This window comes from Limulus polyphemus, unplaced genomic scaffold (assembly GCF_000517525.1).
Source record: "Limulus polyphemus unplaced genomic scaffold, Limulus_polyphemus-2.1.2 Scaffold1030, whole genome shotgun sequence".
Classification (NCBI taxonomy): domain Eukaryota; kingdom Metazoa; phylum Arthropoda; class Merostomata; order Xiphosura; family Limulidae; genus Limulus; species Limulus polyphemus.
In genome coordinates, this window is record NW_013666640.1 from 302,545 (window position 1) to 330,176 (window position 27,632).

At 29.7% G+C, this 27,632-nt stretch overlaps 1 protein-coding gene across 2 annotated transcripts in view; it reads right to left on the reverse strand.

The window, feature by feature from the left end:
* The window catches only part of LOC106461778 (spastin-like), a 76,468-nt gene that overhangs the window by 27,082 nt on the left and 21,754 nt on the right, over positions 1-27,632 (reverse strand). For both annotated transcript variants that reach the window (XM_022388834.1, XM_022388833.1), the window contains 6 exons: positions 25,226-25,407; positions 19,496-19,640; positions 14,948-15,012; positions 11,343-11,417; positions 8,777-8,848; positions 1,956-2,031 (listed from right to left, as the gene is read on the reverse strand). In XM_022388834.1, the coding sequence (XP_022244542.1) occupies positions 1,956-2,031; positions 8,777-8,848; positions 11,343-11,417; positions 14,948-15,012; positions 19,496-19,640; positions 25,226-25,407 (615 nt within the window). The remainder of the gene's footprint in view (positions 1-1,955; positions 2,032-8,776; positions 8,849-11,342; positions 11,418-14,947; positions 15,013-19,495; positions 19,641-25,225; positions 25,408-27,632) is intronic.

The following is a 27,632-nucleotide window of genomic DNA, read 5'->3' on the forward strand; positions in this document are numbered from 1 at the left end:
GGTACTTGAATAACATTTCTTTGAACTTTCAAACAAGTTTATTTCAACATATGTCCGTGTATGTTGTTTCACTATAGAGACAAAATTAATTGCCACTACTAGCAAATGTATGTAACAGTTTATAGTACAGGTGGTTTCAATAAACACCGCCTGAGCCTGACCCCTTGTTATTTGATACCAAACGATACAGACACCATTAATTCCAAAGAAAATTACTTTACAGCACTTAAAAGATTAGTCATGTTCACATTCCTCTCATTATAGGCAAGATTTATGTTGGAATTCAAAACTTTAGCTCTTCAATGTATTGAGACCCCAACTGTGAGAATGTCATAGCTTCCCTGCATTATTGAGATGAATGTATTTAGCCTGTTTCATAACCAACATATGGGTTTTATTGTTGTCACTTGTACACTGAGTTTTAAACCATTTGCAAAATATCAGAATAAACTATATATATATCAGTTAGACTGTTTTAATTCTGAAGCAATAACAACAGAAGTGTGGGTCTTACTACAAAGTAAAGATTGTAAGAAGGAAAAATATAAAATTCTTATGTGGTACTGGTGCTAGTAGTATTATGTACAAATCACACAAGTTTATCATTCTAAATACTCAATCATATTATTATTATTATGAACTAAATATAAAATTACACTAAATTATTGAACTTAAAACTACAAATTTAAATTCAAAACAATATAAAAAATCGCAAAATCTTTCAGTTCAAAGTCCTAAGCCTAATTCATGTAAAGACTTTGCACTCGCCACTCGATAGCTCTTAACCCTAACAATCGTGGATCAACTTCTTTCCTAAAAAATATATCTATTTTCAGTTAATTTTTCAATATAATGATTAATATAAATAGATATACGATGCAGCATGACTTAAGCTACTATATAAAAATAATAAAAGTCACGTACATCCCATGCAGTTTTTTCCAGAAGCAAGTTTTCTAACGCTTATAGAAAAGCACTATTTGCCAGTACTAAATACAACCTCTACATAAAATGGCAGTTACTATAATAAGCACCACCCACATTCATGTTGAAAATCCAGAGAACAATGTTTCGTCACGTGCTTTCCTTATCATCCTATAATTTGTCAAATGTGAGATACAGCGATTGGAATAACATGGTACTGAAATTGACACCTTCGTCTAGGATTGGCTAAAGGTTTTACAACTGAGGTTTAACATGCCCAGACGTTGTTTTATAAAGAAAAGAGACCAGAAAAAAGGTTTAGATACCAATCATAGATGGCAGGACCAGTGCTGAAGTGGAAGGAAATATTATAATCATTTAAATGGCTTTTAACCTAAGCTATAAATGGGTTTTAAAACATTTTTTTAGCAGGTTGAGCCAAACATTACAATGGTAAACAATGAAACTGAGGCCAACTACTTCTAAACCTGTCATATGAGCAAATGAGCCTTGTAATAAATTCAGGAAAGTAGAATCTACTCTTTCTATTGGTTATAAATATTCCAACAGCAAATGTCAGAGAATTACTGCCATTTTTTAAGAGACAGGATATGTTAGGAAATGCATGACATGTGCATTTGACTTGATATCTCAATAAAGCTAGAAGCTTGGAGGCTATAAAAATACATTATGGCTTAGCAATATCTATATTATAAGTGTGTAATTTGTGTTAAACTCAGAATATCACATATAGGGGAAAGAAAATTTATAAAGGGCAATTTGAAAAAAAGGGGTGTCACATGATACACAGAAGTGAAAATTGAAAATTTACTTAAATATTTCACTTATAATTGTATATATAACCCAAGACCTTTTAAAATTATTTTAAAATGTCTTGTATAAGTTATTATTTTTTATGTTTTGATACTGAAGCAAAAACATTATAAATGGTTTTCAATTCAATAAAATCATAAAATAAAATAAGTTAATGACCTCATACTCTAAAACTCTTCTGAAAATGAAAAACCTACCAATGAAAATTATGCTTGGTTGCAAATCTCGAGCTACAGCAAACAAGGCACGAACAAGCTTCTCTCCCTCCCCTACCTTTACAAAAAAAAATAAAACATCACAAGCATGGTTATCTTTTTATAAAATTGATATCTATTATTTTAACATGCAATATTATATAAAATATGCTATCAGAATTTTTGTATTAAAAATATCCTGTAAGACATGGAAAAAAAGGATATTCGCTTCAATAAATAGTGGTCAAGTTGAGGACAATCCATAAATGTATTGCATACATAAAATAAATTAAATACTAACAAAATGATCACATTATGAATAAGGAAAAAGTTGATGAATGTTGTTTAGATTCTTTACACAGTAGATTCACTATCACTCCCACCAATAAAGCAGCCAACAACTTTGTTTTCATTTGTAAAATATTTTAAATTCCAGTATTTTGTAAATAACCAGGATTTAAATTAACGACATTAAAATATGTAGGTAAAGAGGTGTAAAAACATTAAAACTGATATATGAAATACCATTAAAAAACAAATTATAGTTTAACAAAACATTCTTTAAAATCCTCATTATTTTGAATTCTTAAATTACACACACACGCACCATACAAATAATGGTTTACTTCTTATGTTAAAAAAGCTACAACTAAAGATTTGTGAGTTGAAGTAGGTAAAGGTAAAAATACTGTATTTATTTTAACTTGAATTTTCACACAATTTTTTGCAAGAAAGACTAACAAAGGTTGGCACAGTATGGATGACATTCTTTTAAAGATCTTTTTGACTCTGTCAAACAAATATATTCAATGGAACTCACTCTGGTAAAAAGCTGTTTCGGTAAAACCAAAACTCATTGTCATCATTACTAATAAAACACTTATATTCAAAGTTATCAAAAAATGGACACTTTAATTTGAAAGCTACAAACTTTGCATTTCCAAATAAGTAATGCCATAGAACTCAAGCTCTCATTTTCACAAATGAGATTTCTCCAACCATATTTTGAACATCAGATTTTTTGTTATATTTTAATTAGAATATCAATATTATTATACTGTTTATTGTAAAATTCAAATACTTGGCTATTTATTACAATTTTTTTAACTTCATAAACATTAGCTTCTTTGGTGTACTATCTGTAACATTTTGCTACCAGACTATAGCTAAACAGTAACAAGGTGTTGCAATTTATGTCAGATGTCAAGCTGCTCTAAATTTAATCTCTCAGAACCATTTAATAGGCTTTCATTGATCACATGTTGTTGTTTGGAGAGAGTATATTAAGCCTTGTAATCTACTGTAATGCATGAAGCAAACCACTAGTTTTGACAATTTCTGTAAACCATACTATTGTTTCTTTACTTTTACTTTCATTAACAGTATTGTTTAGGATTCTGAATTTATCCACTTTTATTACTATATTTTTTATTATAAAGATTAATTTACATTATAATCTTAATATAATAATTCAGGACTACCTAAATATCCTTTGCTGGTTGAGGTTTGCAAGTTTTTTTGGGGGTAATCACAGCTTCACAGCTGAAATAATCACTAACAATGAGGTACCCAATTGATCAATTAATGCATTTTAATAATAAGTAAGAACATAAAAATAATATACTTCATTACCTATTTTCACTAATTTGTTAAGGTTTAGTACTGATCTATGTAGGTAGCGTGTTTGATTGGAAGTTATTAATTATTTATGGCTTGAACACAAAATGTATTTAGCAAAGTTATAGGCTGACACTTCATTAGGCTTGACTGCATTACAATAATGTTATTAGATTGAATAAAAAAATTAATGGTAACTAGGTTCTTAACTTAGCATTAATGCTAAGCAGACAATTCTGATGAAGTTGATTTGCTCATAATGTTGATAATAAATAAAACTTTTATGTTAGACTAGAATCTTAAATTTATTTTTAATATCAGTAATGTCTGCATTTTATCATACAGCTCATCACCAGATATTTCCTACTTATGTCACTGTTTCCAGCACTGTCTACTCCTACAGTAGTATCCAGACATAAACTGTTCAAGTTAATGTTCCCAGATCATTCTTACTCATGTGGTTGTTCTTTGAACTGTCTACTCCCGTGGAGGTATCCAGACATGAACTGTTATTTTAATACTAGAGTTAAATGATTTTTAACACCAAATTGGTGTTATAAATTCATTTATTTATAGTATTAAAATGTTTTCTATACACCAGTATACACAACATAAATTAAATAATGAAATGTTATTGTTTTCAAAACTGTACAACTCATTGTTGTTTCCAAGATTGAACTATGCATATGGTTCTTCCAGATCCCTGAAACTCCTGTGACAGTTCTCATACAACAGATTATGTATACTCCCAGAGACACTGTTTTCTGGATCAGAATTCATTTAGTAATCACATAACTTGAGAAATTTTAGGAAGTGGATTACAGAGTTTTTTTTAGTTTTATTCCAGTCGACTGTCAATTAAACTTAACCCTACTTTTTTATACTAATGGTAATACTGCACTATATAATTTATTTAATTAAATAATGCACCTAAGAACACAGAATGATCATATGTAAAAAGCAGACAATGTCACACAACTATCATACATTTTTTTGGCTTTCTAACTATGTGATAAGATCTGTTAAAAATTCAGCTAATCTCGTCAATGTGTTTCTTCTGGGAATAAAGTCTGAACAGGAAACGAAATAGACAATTCTCTATTTGATAGATTAAAACTTTGGCTTCCTAGTGGTTATAAATAATATTGTATAAAACATCAGAGAAAATTATTAGCAATTTGTGAAAGACAAGATATGACAGATGGGCATAACAAGAGGGGTCTGGTTTTCTAGTTTGTTGCTCTATAATAAAATAAGATTAAAGGCAATGAAAATTATGTCTTGCCCAAGTAATAACAATATTATAATGAGTAATGTATGTTAAATTCTGTACTTCTTGGAAGGATTGCAAATAAATTAGAGAAGAGGGAAGACTTAGAGAGCAAATGTCACAATTATCACACTAGTGTAAATTGAGGATTTTTAAATATTGCCTTATAAATTTAAGAACTTAATTTATATAGTATTAAAATTTGGATTATTAATTACGTTTTGATGCTAAGCTTATTCATATACCATGATAATAAAGTAATATAATTAAATTTTGAATGTAAATTATTAAAAACTCTTAACATATGCAGAAATGTCTGTATGGAGAGAGTTAAGGGTTTCATCTGAATAGTTTTTCACAAGAAAACAATGGATGGTAGTGCCCCTCCTCTATAGAAAACACCATAGCCAGCCAACACTCCCTTGTAAGAGAAGCTATATAGAAATAATAATAAACTCTGAGTGATTGTGCATTTCATCTTGACTGCTGGAGTTCTGAGTTGAGGATATGGGATGAACGTAAGAAGACAATGACAAGAAACCAAGAGTCTAACAGTCATTCAAAGGTCTCACTAAAAACATTTTTTCATGAAACAAAAGAAATGTAGTTTTACATAACTAGCCTTTTTTGTGAGGTATCAGCCAAGAAATAGTTAGGTTAATTACTTAATTCTTCTCTAATTATATGGTTTATCTTAATTAACAAAGTAACAAGACACAGATTAACTCCCCAGAATATTCTATTTTTGAAAGCACAATAATTGTATATTCTTGAGTATATCGAAACTACTTGCAATTGTAAAGATCTCAAATCCACTGTAGGCCTAAAAAATAAACAAAAAATACCAGGAAGAAAGTTTTCCCAAAAAATAATCAACAAGAATAGCTACCATATCGATACTGTAAAAAAACAAAAACAGTTACAACTGAAAAATAATAAGTTGTTCCAAGTAAAACTGTTTATAGATATATTCAAAATTAACATGAGATTTAAGGCAGTATATAGGGCTTCATCTGTTGGAGCAAATTTGTTTTTATCACTTTCAATTTAAAACAAAAACAAAAAAGCTGTTCAAATGTTAAAATTTTAACACAGAGATAATGCTTACTTAATAATGAATTAAACCTATATGCAGTCAACAGTATGAACAATCAATTGTTGAGATAATACAGAAAAGAAGAAGAAGACGAGGAGGAGGAGGGAGTCCTCAATGGCCATAGCACTTGAAATTTTTTTAGGCAGGATAACAGTATATTAATCTACCTGATTCAATTATATTACTCATCAGGATCTCTACCAGCCTACCCTCAAATTGAAATCCTTTTAGGCAGGATTATAGTAAATCAATGTACGAGACCTTGCATGTAGTCAAATACTTCAATTGAAAGGATTTGACCTCCTGAGTCCAAAACTGTAATTAGATCTCAAATTGGTCAACAGATGATAGAACTATGAGCTAAAAGTTTGTACTTGAAAAATTTAGAACCATTCTATGAACCGCTATGCTTCGGCTAAAAATAAACTCAAATCCAGTTATGAATGTAATTAATCTAATATACCATCCTTATCGTTTTCCTTATAATTTTTAGTATCTATCATTTCCTCATTTGGATATCCTAACCTCTGGTGATATTTCCAGCTGTAATCTCAGATATATTACCAGAAAGTCACTTTTGAACAAAGCACCTGTTACAATAATTTTAAGTACAATGACTTTATTATTATTAACAAAAATCAATGTGAATCATTTTGTATTAGAGTCAAATTATAGTAAAACTAATTACTATATAGATATTTTATGCATAATAGATTTGTATTTGCTGTATGAAAGTGTCATTAGCATAAACTGGGCTATGATGTAGTGGTACGATGTGACACTTTTGTATTCTCAAACTAGCAAAAAACAAATGTTCATACTTATGGTGGTTTATTTATATATCAAAAATAAAAAATAAAATAAAATTAGTTTTATTTACACTTAAGGAAATTTACTGAAACCAAACGAAATTTTAATTTGCATTTAAATGTGTATTTAGCAGCAAAGTTATGTAAAGTAAATATGTTTCCTGTTTATCAATCTAAATACTCTTTTAAGTATAAAATCAAAATTATTGAAACAAGCACATCTGGTTACTTTGTTTGTCTTGAATTTCGCACAAAGCTACATGAGGGCTATCTGCACTAGCCGTCCCTAATTTAGCAGTGTAAGACTAGAGAAAAGGCAGCTAGTCGTCACCACCCACTGCCAACTCTTGGGCTACTCTTTTACCAACGAATAATGTGATTGACCGTCACATTATAATGCCCCCACGGCTGAAAGGACGAGCATCTGGTTGCAATGAAAATACCTTGTCACACAGAGTAAAATCTGGCACATTTATACAAATTCTTTATCCATACTTTAATGTACAAATATTTTTTTTGTACCTTGTAAATAGTTTCAAAAGTGTGAAATATAAATTTTGATTGCTTGGTCACACTATAATATTTTTTTTTACAAATGTTAAAATAAAAAAATTAGATACTGTAAGTCACCCGACATGTAATAAACAAATATATGAAAATTTCTTCTTAAAATGAAATACAGCATTCTGAATTGTTCACACATACCCATAAATTAATATTTATCTTTTACTCACATAAACCTAGAAAGTTTGTTTTTTAACTATGACCCAGTTCATGTTTTGCATATAATTTTTTTATGCATGTTGTATTATTTGTCTATCTGCCTGTACAAGATTCTCAAGAAAGTTTTGAAAAATACCATTCTAATTAATTACAGCCATTAGCTTAATAATGCATACTATGCTTCTGTGCCAATACAGCTACTCAAATTATATGCTTCTAAATATCAGTCTAAAAATTTGAAAACAGGAAAGATATTTTTAAATCTTTTCAAAACAACAATATCTAACTTTGCTGGAAATGGTATCACATAAATGATCTGCTTAATAAATTAATTTTATTACACTGTGCTTATTTTTAGCTCATCTTAGCAGTACAACTAAAACCTGAGTTTTTAACTAATTTTCATAAAGAAACTTCTGATTACTGAGTGAAAAAAATAGGGATTAAGATAAGCAATACAAGTTCTTGACAAAAGCTTAAGAGTTTATCTGTCAGTACTGATTTTGAAAAACTGAATTATTTTATTGAACAAACTGCTTGAATATTTTTTTCCTAAATAAGGGAGAAAAAATATATATATATACACACACACACACATGTAATTTCTATGTTCATTAATGTCTTAGTATGAAAGTGCCTAAACTGACAAAGTAGTGAAGCTCATGATGACCAATATATTACTTTATTATGTTTCTCTCAAATAGTCTATTGTCAATTCTAAATCACAGATGTGCAAAAATAACTGCCATAGGGCAAACTTAGCTGCTGAGCTCTAGTATTGCACTAAAATAAAACATTTATAGATCTTGAGAGCTATATTTATACAAATTTGATTTAAAATACACAGTAGAAAAATTAAACTGATCACAGTTACAAACAGCCAAACTTAAGTTTCAAAATGTTTGTTTGTGTGTCTATACATAATTGTCAAAAAACTAAAATATGAGAAAACTAGTAATTGACTAAATCTTACATCTTAACTGACCATTGGTTAAACCAGATGCTAGCTATTTATTTTGTTTATAATAAACACAAAATAATTTTTTAGACATACAAATTTGAAACTAATAAGAAATTTGTACAAAAACTACATCAAATGTCCAGGAAATTTAGAAAGTACCCACAAACAAATTTTTCTTGAACCCTCCCATGATAGTAAATTAGAATGACAGATTAAAAAAGTTAAGACATTTTCATTCATTTTTAGATCCTTTTTTTTACTTCTGAAAAATACTATGTGATTCAAATTAACCTTTATCCTATATGATTAATTTTTAGCTAATAAGCTACTGTTTAACACCAATCTTACATATTTTGAGGTCAAAGTAGCTGCACTGATGTTGAGAAAGGTAGAACTGGACTCATAAGCTACAGCTTTGGCCTGAAATAAACAATACATCATCAATTTAAAATTTTGTTAACAATAAAAAAAAGTTCAAATATTCATTTCATCATTATTAAAATGAGCTTAATGCACTACAAAGGAGATTAAAAATGCATTATTTAAATGGTGGTATTGAAGATGCCAGAGTAAGGTTTTCTCTTCTATTTTTTTTTTTTTTTAGTTATTCCTAAGTAGTTTATCACTAATTTCATCAACGGTCACAAGTTTATACATACTGAAATGATTGAAGAACTCCTCACCAAAAATTCTGGAAATATGTATATAAATCTTCACTCTTATGCCTTATTATAAAAAGACAAATTTAATGTCGGTAACTAATTTAGGTTAATTTTTTTTATAAAAACAGTTCTATCATATGGTTCTCTTTACAAAACAATCTGATAAATCTTTATCAATTTTTTTAATGTATAATTTGTTTGAAGTGTGGTACTACTTTTCAGTAAGATTTAGAAAAAATCAAAACATTTCTGTGCAACTTTTAAATGACTTATATTTGATTTAACTTTGAAGCAGTTAAAATATGATAGTTATAATTTCCAATCTTTTAACATCTTTCACTAGCATGGAAACAGGCCCTTCCTTCATAATGAAATAATATTCTTCTGAAGTTTTCTCAGAATGAATTTCCATCTGCACACGTATACATGCTCACAAGATTTAATATAGTACATGGACAAAACCACTCTCAATGGTTTTATGATTTCACTGAAAATATTTTTGTGCATTATTCTGAAGAAATTAACAGTGGCTGATCGTTCGAGGCATAATGATATTTTGAGAAAAATGTGTAAAAAATGCCAGTACATTAATTATTTTAGACACCAATTTGTCTTTAAAATAATGTTTTTTTCAATACATTCTTTTATTTAGGCCAAAGAAAAATATTTTATTTCCAGTTACCTAACCTACCCTGGTTGAAAAGGATCAACACCAGCACTTTAATAACATAGTTAACAAATTACACAACTTATGTGTGACTTCAAGTTTTCAATTAAATGAGAAAATCATTATTTTTTTTACTGAATGTACAAGCTTTCGTACAATTCTGAACTAGGAACATTTTCATGACAACAGACAGAAACCAGCCTATTTATGACCTCAGAGTTTGAAATGTAAGTATAGCAGCTTTTTCACTTGTGGGTAAGTGTCTTGCAAATATAAACTTGTCAGAATTACTATAGAAACAGACAAATACACATGTTGCTCTTTGGAAAACAAATACTTAGGAACACTTTGAAACAGCAGAGAATGTAAGAAATGCCCCAGAAAGCATGGGTGATATAATACACATGGCATTGTTAATGACGTGGGTAATACACTGTTGTAGTCATGAAAAAAAAATATATATATATACCTTCTTCAGGGTTTGTATAGATAATTGCATTTTTGGAAACTTTAGGATGATTGCACTTTTCATGCTTTTAATCAGATGAAACTTGCCCTTACTCATATTGACTATTGAAGACTACTCTCCTACCTCTAAAAATTAGCTTGGCCCACGAGCCAACAGAAGTAATACAGGAAACCAAGAAGTCAAGTATTAACTTATAGAAGAACACTAACAGAGTGTAGCCTGCCTGAACAGTATTTAAGGCAAGATATAGCTGATAAGTTACATCTTGTTTACAAGGATGCTGATTAAATGCAAGAACATCTACATGAAAAGTTTGAATACACACACCTAGAGAAGTATAAACCTGGCAGTTTCTTACTGCCACTCTCTTGTTCAGCTGCCTTGCTATATCATTAAAAGCAGCAGCCTTAACTGCAAAATGCATGTATTCACTATTTTCTAAGGAAACAGAACTAACCCAATGATTCTCTCATTTAAATTAACTCCTTTTTACAAATCCTGCATGCCAACTATGTTAACTATCTAGTCATACCATCAGTTGTAGTCTCAAAACATATAAAATTTTCATTTATAATTTGTCATAACCAGACAACCAATAGTTACAGTTAGTAATACTGCATCAAATGATAACAAAGGATCTTATCTTTGATCAACTATGACTAAATGACAACTGATAATTCAGTTTTCAGCTATCCATATTCCTGTCAATAAAGATATACTAGTCATGTACTTGAGTGTGTGTGTAAAAAGTCAAATTTTTCTAGATTTTGTAGTCTTTTGAAACTAATATAGGAAGAGTAAATACAGTATCTAACTGTAAATACATATCTAACTGAAAAACTGTTTAATCTTACCACCACTTAATCTACAGTCACACTTACATTTAGCTCCTTAAATGTTACTTATCAGGTGAAAAAATATTCTATCCTGTAATACAATGTTGACACTAATATATACAGTCTGTATCACTAAACAATGAAGATTTATTCAGTACAAGTACCATATGCTGGCAGCAAATTGTAAATGTTAACTGATCAATATTCTTAAACTAAAATTTAGTTCAGAATAGACATACTTTACTTTTTTCAGAAACAGTGAGCTTAAGGTTTTCCTTACCAGCATAGTTTTACCATTTCCAGGTGGGCCAAACAAGAGAAGACCTCTGGGAGGAGCACGAAGTCCAGTAAACAGCTGGAAGTATACAATAGTGGAACTCAAACCTAAAACTTCAACCTTCAAATACAGTCCTGAAACTGAACTATCTAGAATACTCCAAAAACTAAACATTTGGGCTTTACTTGTTCTTTAGAAACTCACATCAATGTGATTTATTCTGAAACAAAGCAATACAACATACGATAATCTCCAATCAAACAAATTATTTCAATGTTACTAATGTTTGCATATATTACTCTAACTACACAAGATGCATTTAATGGCTAGCTATGAAAATAAGAGTGGGGGTCAAGGTACAAATATAACAAATAATTCACAGATCTCAAATATGAATCATGCCTAGAAGCTTAATTTTTTTTTTCATGCAGTGCTTATGAAATAATTGTTCAATTTGCAGATACTGTTTTCAGGACATGTAGTTTTCTCCTGCTCCACAAATGACTTATTATTGTTAAGTCTCAATTCATATTGGAAAATTGCAAAGTAATGTACCCCCTCATCTTAAAAAACAAATGTCTTCTTTCCCTATGGCAATCAAAAATAAAGGAAGAACCTCCAGTGGCAAGCATTCTCATACTTTAAATGACTAAAACCATTATAAATACTTTCTGAAACTAAACTTACAAATTGCATATAATGTACTACATGTGACAAGAATGGTTGTTGATGATGTACACATATTAAGATACACCCAATAAAATACTGAATTAAAATATATTAATATTTTTTATAAATGTAAAGATATACGAGACAAGAAAAAAGGAACAATGTTATACCACATGAATTAAAAACATTAAAATTTATTAACCTAACATGCTTTGACAAATCTGATTTGTCATCATTAGAAAGATCAATTACACATATATAAAGCAGTTTTATACACAAAAAAGCACATCATCATCATCATCTACATCATAAATACTAAATATTACACCAATGAACAAAAATCACTTCACAGACAATAGATTTAATTCTGGTCCTTCAACTAAACTTATTATCTTATTTTTTATTTGTATTTCTTTGAAGATACTAGGTTGTGCAATAATTTTAGATTAGTCCAATTAATACTATGATCTTCATATATCAAGTGATAAGCAACAATAGATTTATTCATTCCCCCTTTTTGCATTTTTTTTATATTCTTATTTCCAATGATATTTTTGTCAGCCCAACATCAAACTAATAAGATTCAGGATGTTGTGGGTAAAACACCTTATTTGATTATTGGTTCCACACACCTTATTTTTGTGGCTGTGTTCTTTGTGAATAACTAAAGAGAATGGGTATTCTCAATGCAGTAATTGTCAACAGAAAATTATTTTATTTTTTATTTATTTTATTTTTGCTTGTCTTATCAAAGCATGAATTTGTTATTCTATTAAATAGAAATCACATGTAAAAATTAGTAAATTCTTGTTCAAGCATGAAAATTATCAAATAAATTTTTGAAGCATCATCCTATTTATTGTTTTCATTAACTTGAAACTCATTTCTCTTTATATCACAACTGGCTTTTATTTACTACCACATAATAGCTAGGTGGGTCAAAACAACAGGTTTCAAACCAAAGTCTCAACTTCTCAGAGACATATCCTACGAGAAGTAAAAGTGCATACTGCAAAAGACACTGAGAACCTATCTGTTATACCACGCAAGGTTGTATTTGCTAAATACTATTTTATAATTCCTTCAATTCAGTGGAAAAGTAGAAGTTTTCTCAAAACAAAAATAATCACTGTTTTACACACTCACTTATAAATATGTTTAACTTGCAATACCTCTGACAATTAATTTGGTAATCAATAATATACTTTGTCAACAGCAAGCAGATAAGTCAAAAAAGCTACAAGGTGTGTGAAGTTGTTTACATCTCACCTTTGGCAATACTTTGTGTATTTTTGGCTGCTCTAGTTATGAAAACCACCAAAAGTCATATCCATTAAGAATCAAAGTATAATCTGTCATGACTCAACTGGCACTTCAATTAAATCAAGAAAAGGACAGAGAGAATGACAAAACTGGAAACTAAATTTCAGAATTTAGCTAAATAACAGTAAAGTAGAAAACCATCTCTGACTTTAGAATGATGGCAATTGAAAATGAAAATGTTGACTACTGCATTCCTGTATTCATGCCAGAAGATCTGAAAACCACTTGTGAAGTTAAAATAATGAGAAGTGAGACTGAAAAACATAGCCAGAGGAACTGGAAAGTGGCTATGAAATTAAAATAAAGAACTGAGACTGAGAAAGCCAAATGTTTCAGAATCCAGCCAGACAAACACAATAGTAACATTTTAAAGGTAATACCTTGAGAATTAATCCTTTGGATGCTATAATCGGATTTATTCGACTTGACATTTATAGCCAGTTGGTATGACAAGCAGATTTACTCCACAGTGTCACAAAAACTTTTCCTCAAAGAGCAACAATCAGGATACTCACACATCCTTGAATTTCCTGCCTTAGTACCACACGTGTACATCACCGAGCAAAAGTGCAACTAATGGATTTTGATATTGAAAAAGTGTTAAAAAAAAAATCAAATTATAAATTTTGTTTGTTTGTGGATAATTGACACTTTATGAGAACCCATCCAGAATTTAATTATGCACTCAGAGTTAAGGCATTCATGTAAAATAATTTCACAGGGACAAAAAATTAATTATTGAGAAAAACATTTGAAGAAGTAAGAACTGTGCACTGGCTATCCCACTTCCTGGAAAGGACTTCTCAAACATACTGGACATAAGAAAAAAGGCATGCAGTTGTAAATGGGACAGTTCTATCGACCATGGAGTTCATTACTCATGAAATGTATCAGGCAAATGTTTCAAGATCCAAATGAACGTATTTAGTAGATGATTCTAGCTTTGCTGCATGCACAGCTAACAATTCCAAAAGAATTTTTATCTGAAAGTAGAACTTTGAATTGCCAAGGTGCTTTATTTTATTTTCAATAACTTAGATGACGAAGCAAAAACCAAATGCATGGTTTAAAAGATTAAGAAGGTTGCTAAAATTATAATAAATAATTAATTAAAAACAACGTTTTATATATCTATGCCTTATCAATACAAACCTCAATTTATTTATATATGGCATGTTTTAACTCAACTAAACAAAAATTAGAATATGCAAAAACAATGCAAGTTAAAAAATTTGAACAAGTAAAACTAAATCAGGATGCTACATACATAATTTCTGTTAAAACAACAAAAGTTCCTACAAAAATGTGTATTCAAAATAATTCAACAAATGAAATAAACTGCCATGCTGTAGTTGTTGTTGAAATTAATTTCTACCTAGTAACAGTTTCTACATTTTTCCTGATGTCAAATATTAGAAGACAAAATTGGGGTTAATTAGAAACTTTCAATAAACTATTAAATTCGGTTTAACTGACACCAGTGATCACAGTGAAAACTGCTCAAACATTTTAGTCATTCACACAGTTATTCAGCTAAGATTAAGTTTGACAATCAAAATTTTAATATTTTATAAATATCTGCCATCTTTAGTCATCACTATGAGACATGTGCTTACCTCTGGCCTTAATGTCGGGAGAATTACCATCTCGCGGAGGGCCTGCTTTGCTACTTCCTGTCCAGCTGTTACAAAAAATTTCATTGTTAATCAGGATCTTGTGAAGCATTCATCATTATGTTATTTCCCAATATTTTCAAAAAATAAAAACTTCATTTTTATTTTAATAGTGCAAGATTAACGATATTAAATAAATTACATTATAAATAATAATAATAAAAAAATAGCCATTTGTGCTACTTTTTATATTAACTCAAGTAATTAAGGTCCTAGAATGAACAACAGACTATACATAAAACATCTGAAAACAAATCTCTCTTACAATAACTATATAACCAAAAAAATACTAAAATATGTTACTTACTCATTTAAGAAAAAGATACAGAGACAACAAAAATACAATACTCAAAGGGCTTGAAAACATATGAAGACACAAGGTACTGTGTCATGAGGCCAAAACAATCTGCTGCAGGATACACTCTGTGTTATTAACAGAAGTGATAGTTTAGCAATTTCCACCTTCTGTATCTTGGACTGTGTTAATCCAAACAGTCATGCATTTTCAGTGGATGTACTCTACTAGACTCTTACTTCACATACCAAATTTCAAGGCAATCCATTAAGAAATACCCAAGTTAGAACAACTCTAATTTTGATTGAGTTTTTTCCCATTTGTTTTTTTCTTTGCACCAAAAGTACAGAAACTTTACTTGATAAAAAACACACTTAACTTTTGTGGATTTTTTTCAATTTTAGTAGACTGATAGATCTTTTCAACCTACAATTAGGAGTCTCATTTGGTGTAAATACAAGTCACATGTGGAAAGTTATTCAACCAAAAACTGCTCAAAATAGACAAACAAATTTGTGCATGCCTATGCAAAAAAAGTCACGTGAGCTATCAGTGTAACATTTTTATCCCACTTCATCTAAGAGTAAAAGTGGACTAATTTTAGTTTTCTGTCATTTAGATTAATGATGGCTGATTTAGATCGGCAAAACTATAGGGTGGAAGGACAAGCAGTTTCTAATCCAAGTTTTTAAAAGAACCATAAGGGAGGACAGTCATTAATGATTATTCATTATCAACTTTTCAGTATAAGTTCACTACATTTTATGAAATTATCCTAATTAAAAAGCATTTAGCATCACATATTAGCTTAAGCATTTAGCATAAATAATGATGTTTCATATGGCTGTACCAATTACATGGGGGTGAGGACAAGAAACTGTTATTCTAAATTCCATGTCGTAACTATAAAGGATGCTATTAACATAGTTTCAGAGAGGAAAAACTACCATCATATATTTAAAAGAACTTGGTTGGATCTGTAAAGTAAAGGTCCATTCCGAATAGTAGGGTTGTGATCCTAAAGCTAATGTGGATTACTACTGAGTGTCACTTTCTCACTTGCTGTGGTTTGTTGGTGTGTACTGACAAAAAGTCATGATATCTAATCAAAAACACCTTAAGTGTGAAAAAAAGGTACGACCCAAAAAGGATTGAGCGTGTAACTCATAGGAATGAAATCAAAATTGCTGGCCAAACTGGTAGCTACACTTATAGCACTGATAAGAATTTTACAGCAAATATTCATTCATTAGTTATTTAGACCGTGCATTTTGTTTTACCCATCATCATGCCCCAAGTTGAACACAGTGATATGAATCTATTTGCTTTATCACATGCAATCTAAGAATGATTATTTTTAAAGCAGAAGTAGTTTATTTAATTTGAATAGTGTTGTTTTGTGATAATTTGTAGGGAGAAATCCATGGAACAGTATTCAATGTATTTTAAGCTTGTTACAAGTTTTGTAGTACATTATATATATGGTATATTTTCATGTACAAGATGTTCATCATATTAAAAAAAATGAAGTTTGAAACAAAAATGAGAATAGGAAGATTAATCCCATGTGAGAATAGTCTATTAGTAATTCAACTAACTGCCCAGCTGGATAAAGGTTTTTTCTGATCTTTACAAAAAAATTATTGGTTTCATACATTTGAATAAGTTTTTTTACACTGGTAAGCAATCACATATAATACCACATTATGATGCAACATGTGGACCCAGGACCCACCAGTAGTTAATAGTGTAAAAACAAGTCAGTAACTTAAGGGTGAAAAACAAAAAATGAATTAGCAGATAACAGGAAACAATTAAACAAGTAAATGATTTTTTTCTGACTAAAAACCTACTAAAAGTCACTAAGTCTCTTAAACCTCTTCTGAGAAAGCTTGTATATGTTAACAAAAACAAAATTAATTAAACTGAGATTTACAGTGCCCTCACCTCTGAAGGAAAAAATTTATTTATTCACAACCTTTCAGTCATAAACAGTTACCATTGCAAATAAATTTAGCTTGTTTGAGAGAAGGAGGCAGCAATATACATCTGATTTTACTTTATATTTTTTGTTTAAATGCGAATAAAAGTAACTTTCTCAGTTATGAATTTGTTTCCTTGTTATAATTTGATAGTTTGTGGATTCTAACTGGTAAAACTGTGTGGAGTAAAGAAAATCAGAACTTGGAAGTAAAATGAAGCACATGTTCTACCACATTTTTAAAATGCCTACATTCCAAAAGTAAAATACAATTCTATCAGTAATATAATTTTTGTATCAATTTGTTTCGATGTTATGAATGAGGGACGACAGGGCAATAAAAATTATTTTAAACCAGATTTTACTACACATCTGTTGTATAAATGAGAATAAGGCTATCCAATAACTACAAATATACAAGTAGTGTATTATACTTATCTATAATTCTTCACACACACAGTTCTAAGAAAAAAGGTAAAAGTTATGTACAGCCTAAATTGGTTTGTATATGCAAGACACACAACAAAAACCATTAAAGGCTAAATTATATAATGCAGTTGTCCCCAATCATTTTAACTCATTAGACCAGCAAAATCTTTTTAAAAAACATATGTACCATTAGGAGCAAATACATTAATAGTGTTGTTTCCTAATTTAGCTTCTTCAAGAATCTTTGAAGTGAAAGGTTATGAGGCTCACTTATTTTACAATCAAGGAGAAAGGAAACATTTTTGTCTATTCCTAACGTATATAAATTATAATTTTATCTCTCTCTTTTTTAATTTAAATGTTTCTGTGGATTGGTGCTAGTATGCAGACCAGTGGTCTGAAACCACTGAAATACTGAACCTCTGTCTTCATATCATTTTAAGTTATCAGTTTAAAAATCTTTAACTTTTTTCTATCTTTAAGTCGTCTCCTATATTTCAATATATTGTTTGTTATCTGGGTTTACTTACACTGAAAAAACATATAAATACTAGCTTTTATTTACCTTCACTGCATTCAACATGAATACCATTGAGCTGATAACATCCAATTTAAACATCACCCATAAAGAAATGTGATTAACTCTCCCCACAAAAAAAAAATAATAAAAAAAAAAATTCAACCATCTAGATCTTCCATGATATATAAAAATCTGTCAAGAATTTCCTTCTTTGAAAGATAAAAATGACTGAGAATTATGATTTGTAAGGTGTATACAACTGTGTGATAAACAGTGGTGTATAATATTGTTAGCATTAGTAATACACTACTTATTACTGAAAATAAAAAAATAATATTAGTGTTACTATTACTTTCAAAAAAAAAAAAGTTATTTTACTCATCATATTACGTTTTGTTAGAACTTACATCAGGTCAAAATACTGTTATTTTATTTCATATTATTTGACACAGCAATACAAAGATCTTTTAATGCTTATCACAATCATAAGCAAAATATCCTTTACTTGACACTTAGAAATTATGATTTAGTCTATTAAGAAATGTAACTTTATATTATACTGTCCAAACAACTTTTTTTTCCCATGGCATAACATCATGTCACTAGCATCATCTACTAAAACCTCAAAATAATTCCATTGTTTCCAAAGTTTTCAATTTTACACAAAGCAGTAAACCAAAATAGAATATGTTGAGTATGAAATATTTTTTAGTTATCTAGTAATTAGAAAAACAAAAAATATGGTAGCATCAAAGACCATGAAAATTAAAAAAAATGACAAATAATGCATTATATTTCAATAAGAGTAATAATATTATATCTTTTTTAAATGTAACATGTTATATTACTCTGTTACTCAAAAGTAATGCTACTTTGGTAATGAATTATCCTAACACTGGTGATAAAACAAACTTAAAAGTTGAAACACTTATCGGCATCCAATCAAACAACTCTTACAAGTTTGACCTCATCTAATGACTGCTTTGCAACCAAGACTACCTTACATCTGAAATTGTAATTTGTCCTTAAGCATTACAAAACCTGAAACATTTTTACCAAAATATTTTTCTTACAAAATTTAAAATTTGTTTTTATGCATATATAACTATAAATTCATTCTATTTTTTTACAGCAAACTATTACATTACCATTACAAAGTATACAAATAATCAGATTAACTGTCCACATATTACCATTTAAATAAACCACCAAGCTTAATATCTACACGAGTGGAAAAATGAAGTTCTGCTTATTATATTTTCTTACCAATATCATTAAAGGTAACAGATGGACCTCCATCGACCACTTCATCCATAATCACTTGTGCTAATCTGGAGTCTACCCCTCTCAGGCCAATTGTTTTAGATACTCGCTGTGTTCGAGAAGATGGCTTGGAGGGAGAATTACGGCCCTGTCCAGTTATTAAAAACTATTAGTACAAACTTAATAAAAAGGAATTTATTTAAACTTTCTAGCAAATAGTTTCCTCATTTAATATACATGATCTATACAGTGGAATCCAATATTTAATTCATAAATTGGTAATTTAAAAAAAATACACATTTAGTTGGAATGACAGATGTGGTATTTTCAGTCTCATTAAATGCACAGAATGAAGTAGTAATATTAAAGCATGTTTCATTTCAATTAAATAACTTATTTTTTTATCACTGAAAACTTTATTGTTTTTAAATTGATTGCACAGTATGCCATTTTCTAGAGTATTCAAATTTCACAAGCCTATCAAGTGAAAATGTGTGCACTGTTTATTCCCTCCAATGCTGAGTAAAGTAAAAGTTAATAGCAGTATGAAACTTAAAATCATAAGCCTTTCTAAATGTTAATGAAATAAACAGTTGTACACCTGTACAATTATATTCAGTATTTGAAAATTTAGACATGCAAACACTAACATAATTTAAACTTAACATATTTACTTTTGTTAGTGTAAAACGGTGTTAACTTTATGCTTAATGTAGAGAAAAACTTAAACTAGAGTAAATATTTTATTAATAAAGTTGTTTTATACCAATAATGTCAAATTTACACCAAAGTTTCTTACTGTTAAAGTGCTGAGATAGTTTTATACTATTAAAAATAAATTTTTGTTACTGTTTTTGATGGTACTTTTTTCATGTGGTTAATTAGCAAAAAGAATAGATAATTACTGTTTACCAGAATAATTACATCCCATTCCTTTAACATTTAAGAATTACCAGAGGTAAAACAAATGACTTCATAACAAATGATTGGGTTTGTATCGAATGGTAACATTAATATAATACTGCCACTCACTTTAGAAATACATGCAACCTTCATATTTATTACAAATTATACAAACCAAAAATAATCTATTCAGTTATGAAGTGTAAAGCCCAGTTTATTTTCAACATCTGCTATGTATTGTAAATCAACATTACATTACAGCCTGACAGGAAAACTAAGATAAATTACCATTTTCTATAATGTATTTAGTGGAAACAAAATGATTAACTTAGTTTTTTAAATAAATTTTCATAAACATGTGAATTGTTTATTTGTTGAATATCATACAAAATTGCTTGAGGGCTATCTGTATTAACTATCCTTACTTTTGAAGTGATAAACAAGATGGAATGCTAGAGACATTTTTAACACTTCAAACTACGTGATGCAATTTTATTAGGGGGCTCATCTGTACTGATTGTAAATTTATTACTTTTTTTGCATTACTTTGAGGGCTTGTCAGGACATTGCCCAGACTGCACCAACATTAAATACACCACTGTTGAATGTTGGGACTCAACATCACCCATTGCCAACTCTTTGATCACTCTGGTCAGAACAAATAATGAGTTGTGACAGTCACTCTTATAATGCAGTCACAGCCCCAAAGTGTAAAGCATAATGTTTATGTTTCTTAGTGGTAATGGGGGTGCATTCCATGGAGACTTCCATCCAGTCTGGTACAGTAATCACTGGACCGTTCTTGGCTCATAAACATGTGAAACATGAGTTTATAATAATCAATAAATTAATAACAGCCTATTTCAATAAATAAGAATGTAAACTGGGAAATGGCAAAATGTGTTATACAGACCAAAACATAGCATTCCAAACAATTTCAATGTCCGAGATAAGTTAAAGTAAAAAGCCATTTGGCTCCCTAATCTCAAAGAACATCTCTACATTACACAAAATTTTCTTCCAAATAAATCCATGCATTTAAAATAAAAATTATATAAATCTTGACCTAAATTTAGATCTTAGACCATGGACAATATTACAAATACAACAAAAAAACATTCTATGAAGTTAATAATGTTCAAACTGTTGAATAATGAACCAAACTATTAAAAAAAGTAATCGTAACTACATAATACACAATTCCATTTTTTTGTAGGAACAGGAATTGAACACAAAAGTTTAATGACAAGAAGAGTTGCAAAGATATGTGTGATGAGAACAGAATAAGAACCATTGCAGGTCTGACTTAATAGCAGGGATTGTGATGAAATGGCAGCCATAAAAATTGCCTTTTTAAAACCACCTTTAACACTATCACCCCATATACCCTCTACTGCACCTGACACAAGGTTTTAGTGTCTTATATTCACAATTTTATTAAACTACTTTATGCTTATGTTATGCCAATTAGAATAGCATAAAATCTTAGCTAATAATCGATATTTTAATAAAATATAAGTTCTTAATTCTACAAGGCAATAATTAAAAAATCCTGAATTTCCACTGGTGTGACCCACGTGACACATTTTGTCTCAGCATGTCATCATCTCTATTTTATCCACCACCCCTCCAAAAAGTACGAAATTAAACGTAAATTACTCACTATAAAATAGTCATTACTCAAACAAACTATAATTTTTATAGCCTTCAATTTTTGTTACAGAGCTATCGAATAGAAAATCAGACCCCTCATGCCACACCCATCACATCCTCTCATTCACAATTCGTTGATAGTGCTCTCTCACATTTTATTATATATTACCTATAACCAATAGAAAGTCAAGGTTTTCATCCATCAAATGACGTATTGTATAACATTGTATTCTGAACAGAATATCGTCAATTTCACTCACAGTACAAGATTTGTTCCCATCGGAAAGTTAACAACTAGCTTGGATGAATTTGTAATGGCTCCTGTCAAATAGTTAGAAAGCAAGGAAAATTTTGAGAGGTAAGTGAATTTGTCTACTTTTTGCATATTATTAGTCTATATTCTTTGGTGCATTATTTAATTAAATAAAAATTATTAAGTAAATTATTATCTATAGTATATAAAATTAGAGTTAACTCTCGTCGTAAACCCTAGAGCAAGAAAAAAGAAGAATGGGTAAGTGCTTTATTTCTTGTTTTTCATATTTAATGTTTATTTATTATTATAAAAGCAACTAAAGTCTAAAAATACAGATCTTTTTAAGTTATTTTAGACTAGATTAGGTAAAATAAGTTATAATAATAATATAATTAAAATGGTTCACTAGGCACTCACGCGAGCAGCTCGTGGGTAATGTAAATGGATAGCGTAATGTGAGCTGCACATTCCCGAGCAAGTTACAACTTATAATGGCACAGTGAGTAGTTACACACGGTTCTAAGAAATAAAACAATAAAATTTAATTATAAATAGATGTATATTGTTACAAACTTAGAGCTACTTAAGATGAAGGAATGTAGTTACAATTTGAAGTCATTCAAGAAAGAAAAAAAAGGATAATTTAGGTTAATTCCTTTTTTTTGTTGGTTACGAGGTCGGTTGAATCGACGATCCCATTTTGAGATAAGGTAGAGAAAATAACATAAACTATAAAGTTTTAATGAAAAAAAAATGTTTGAAATGCATTTAGGAGGTTTTAGGGATTACAGAAAGGAAATTTGAGATTTTGAGATGATGAAAAGTATTTTTAATTTTAACATGAAAATTACTTTCCACTCAGACTATTCAAAACAAATACTCAATATGTTAATGGACAAATATTTATTTTATTAAAAATAATTCACTAAAAAATATGATTTTTTTGTATGTGGAATACATATATTATGAACTAAAAGACTGCCAAATTTTATGAAGATATACACACTATATTGAAATTTAGAAGTATTAAATCTATAGACTTTAATCGAGTACAGAGAGGTTATGTGGTCGGTCAAATTGTCTGAGAGAGTTAAAATGTCAGAATATTAACAATGACTATTTCATAGTATTGGCTGAGCAAAACTAAAGCTTATTGTACTTATTAAGCCACCTAAATTACTGTAAATGTGTTAGAGTAAATCAAAATTTCACTATTTCAATGAATTTATCTGAGTAAGTGACTTTTCCACATAAGCGTACAGAAAAAGTGATGAACCTTATCACTCTAATTCTTTCACAGAACTCTTCTGTCCCAATGATTATTTTCTTGTACCGAAAACGATACTAGCATACATACATATATAATTAGATTTTAGGGTAGGTTGGTAGAGATCCTGATGAGTAATAAAATCAAATCTGGTATACTCATGCCCCACACATGACATTACTGGCACACAAAAATATAGCTAAAAAGGAAATAAACAAGTAGAATAAAAAAAATTTAAATCCTATAAAGACAAGTAGGGATCTATATATATAAATATATGTAACCTAGCTAGCTGTAGTAAAATAGAAAGCTTTAATGCTGCAAAAAGTATTGAAACAAGACAGTAACAACTACAAAAACTTAAAATAATTTTTTTTTTATCCCTACTTAGGCTTAGACCAACATAATTACAGTGATTTATAAAAATAAGGATAAATGATTTTACAATTTAAGTAACTCAGTTTTTGTGGTTTTGACTTTCTTGTTTCAATACTTTTGTAGCATTAAAACTTTCTATAATATTATAGCTAGCTAGGTTACATATACATTGATCTCTAACTGTCTTTATAAAACTTAAAATTTTTTAATTGTAATTGTTAATACTAAAATCCAATGCTTTTCCTTTTCAGTTTCAAAGTGGTTTTAACTGTAAAGACATGATTCTATGAAAAAGTATTTTATACCTAGCAGCAAAATCTATTTGTTAATAAAAAGTATATTATTCAATAAGTACACAAGATGATCTTTACAAAATGTTTTAACAAATGAAAAAAAAATAGATGAGTTTTAAGAAGAAATTTGTTTTCTAAATAATTTTAAAAGCTGCTGCACTTGTTGATTCAGGCTGCCTGGAATAGTAGTAAGGATAGTGCAACCTGGGATTTAGTTATTGTTTGTTTGTTTTTGAATTTCACGCAAAGCTACACGAGGGCTATATGCGCTAGCCATCCCTAATATAGCAGTGTAAGACTAGAGGGAAGGCAGCTAGTCATCACCACCCACCGCCAACTCTTGGGCTACTCTTTTACCAACGAATAGTGGGATTGACCGTCATATTATAATGCCCCCACGGCTGAAAAGGCCAGCATGTTTGGTGAGACGGGGATTCGAACTCGCGACCCATAGACTGCAAGTCGAGCGCCCTAACCACCTGGCCATGCCGGGCCCAGGATTTAGTTATATTAGCAAATATAACTTCAGCATAAATGTTGACCTTAACAAAAATAACTAACATGTTTTCTTTTTGTTAATAATAATGATAATAAAAATCTTACTAAAATACAACATTTTTCATTTTCAGCTTCAGTTTCAAAATGGCTTTTAAGTGTGAAAATGTTCTATTTAAAAATATTTTAGTATTTGTAGCAATATCTACTTGTTAATAGAAAATATATTATTCAATAACTACTTTGCAGTCTGAAGTTTATATTCAAAGCAAATAGAGGGAAGAGTAAGTTATATTCCAACATATACTGGAAGTGTAACTGCAAGATATATTTATATTTTAAGCATTAGGATTAGATTTCTGCTTTGAACAATAAGTAATGAAATGGAAAAACCTAATAAGTTTCAACAACCATTTCTCATAATCAATTAATAAAAATAAATACACATAACTGCCTTTTCAGCTAAACAATAGTCATGTATAACATACCTTGCTGACAGCATTGGATGGTTGAGAAGTCTGACGCCGGACGGCTGGAGGCGTTGTTGGATGTTTTTTCATTGAACCAGCAGGGCCATGAATTCGTGAGGTTCCTGGCATCAGATTGCGAGGTAAAGTGTGACTCTTATTGGTGATGCTAGATTTTTTAGGAACAGCTTTTCGTCCTGAAACTTGTAAATAACATACATTATGAAGTTTTAAGAAAAGTTTTGATCAAACAAATTTTTAAAAATTGCATATTCAATCTAAAACTTGTTTCATTTTGTATCTTTTCTTTTATGAAGGCCTGGCCATAAATTACAAAGAAAGCCAATCAAGCTAAGTGAGTAATGTGATACATGTTTGAGAAGAACAAAATCTTTAGAATTTCAGAACTTCATGTTTTTTTTATTAAAGCTTTATTTCCATTTTGGAAAGAGATGATATTAAAGTATTAATGACTAGGGTAATTGTTAAAGGAAAAGCATATATTTCTAAAAAATTTATAGCTCATAAGAAACATGTTTTTATGACAACATAAAAAAATTCTTTATACACACTTGAACTAAAGAAATTCAACATACTAATTTTTTATACAACTTATAAATTCAATTGTCAAAGTAGATCTATTCTGATGATGGTTGATTGCTATTTCCAGTTGGCCAAAACTCAGATTTTTTAACAGTAACAATAACAAGGTATACTGTATTTGAATGTAGTGGTAGTAGTAAACAAAAGGGAATCCTCAATAGCTGTGGCACTTGAAATTCTTTAGGCAGGATGAGAGTAAATTAATCTGAGTCTTTTTTCTCTCTTTTGATTAGCTATATTTTTGTGAGCCAACAATACCAATTGGGGGGGGGGGGGCAAGCATACACTCAATTTGTATAAATTAATCTATGAGACCTTGGACATAATCAAATACATCAATTGAAATGGTTTGATTTCCTGAGTCCAAAACTGTAATTAGATCTCAAATAAGTCAAGGGATGACGAAGATAAAAGTTTGTACTCTAAAAACTGAGAGCCATTCTATGAGACACTATGCTGCAGCTAAAAACAAAGCATACAAGATGACCTTTACAAAATGTTTTAACAAAGAAAAAAAACAAATTAGCTTCAAAATTAATTTGTAACTAGAAAAATGCTTAGCACAAATGATAAGTTCCTATATTTTAGCATACTAACAAATCGATTGTCATTTTTCCTGGCTGTTTTCAAATTAGCTATCTTATTATTTATGGAAATTCATCTGCAACTGTATTATTGAAACTGTCTTTGAATTTCTGTAAGACGAATCAAGGTTTCATTCCTGGTTAAGCATCAAGTGTAATGATGATTACTTTTTCAAATTTCCTATTCTTTCTCATTTCCTAGTAGGTCCTTTCCCTTCTTCTGTAAACCAAACAATTGCCTTATTTAGTGTTGGATTTCACTCACTTGGTAAGTTATGTCTGTGCAGATATAAATTGTTCCCACCTAATAACTGACGATAACTTCCCAATGACTGTTTTGCTTCCTACTTAAGTATACTCACTATTTTGTTACTATCATTGGAATTATTATGTAATCTTCACAACAAATGTACATCTTTTGTGGTCCTTGTTTTCCATCTACAATGTTTATAATCCCTAAGTGCTATAACTATACATTCGCTTTGCAATGGATAGTATGTCTTTTTTTTGTTCATCATTCAATTCTTGGGTATGTCTTCAAGATTTTCCCAGCTTCTTTACAAGTAGTGCAAGGCACTGTCTGAGATTATTTGAATACTTGATAAAAAACCATTGTGCAATTACTTTTGGAAAGCACCAAATTTCACATTTCTTTTAATACCACTCTCTTCTCACTCCTCTTATCTTTAGCAAACTCAGGTTTTTCAGATTTTTTATTGTGACTTTATGAGTCTTCAAATCCATACAATTAGACCAAGGACTTAGTGTGAACAACATATCATTACTGGTATGTGAATAACAGAAGAACTGAAAAACTAAGAGTCATTGCTTCCTTTTCAAGTTTGCTAAACATATTTACCTTTGTAGAAATAACCTCAAACACATATGATACCTTGGATATATTGATTTTGACTAACTATGGAAATGAATTTTAAGTCTGCCATTTGACTGCAATACAGTAAGATGAACTACAATGTTTGCATGTTTACCAAACTTTATAAAACTATAAATTCATAGTAAATGGTTGTCTAATGGGGTTTCAGTATTGGTAAAATGAATAATTGTTTTTCCAGTTGTGTGTGTGTGTGTGTGTGTGTGTGTGTGTGTGTGTGTGTATATATATATATATATATATATATAATATAATAAGTAGAGAACAAAACAAGTATCTTCGTTACGGTACTAACTATACTTATTTACTATTATTACTACTTACTTTAGACTAACTTAACTTTAACTTT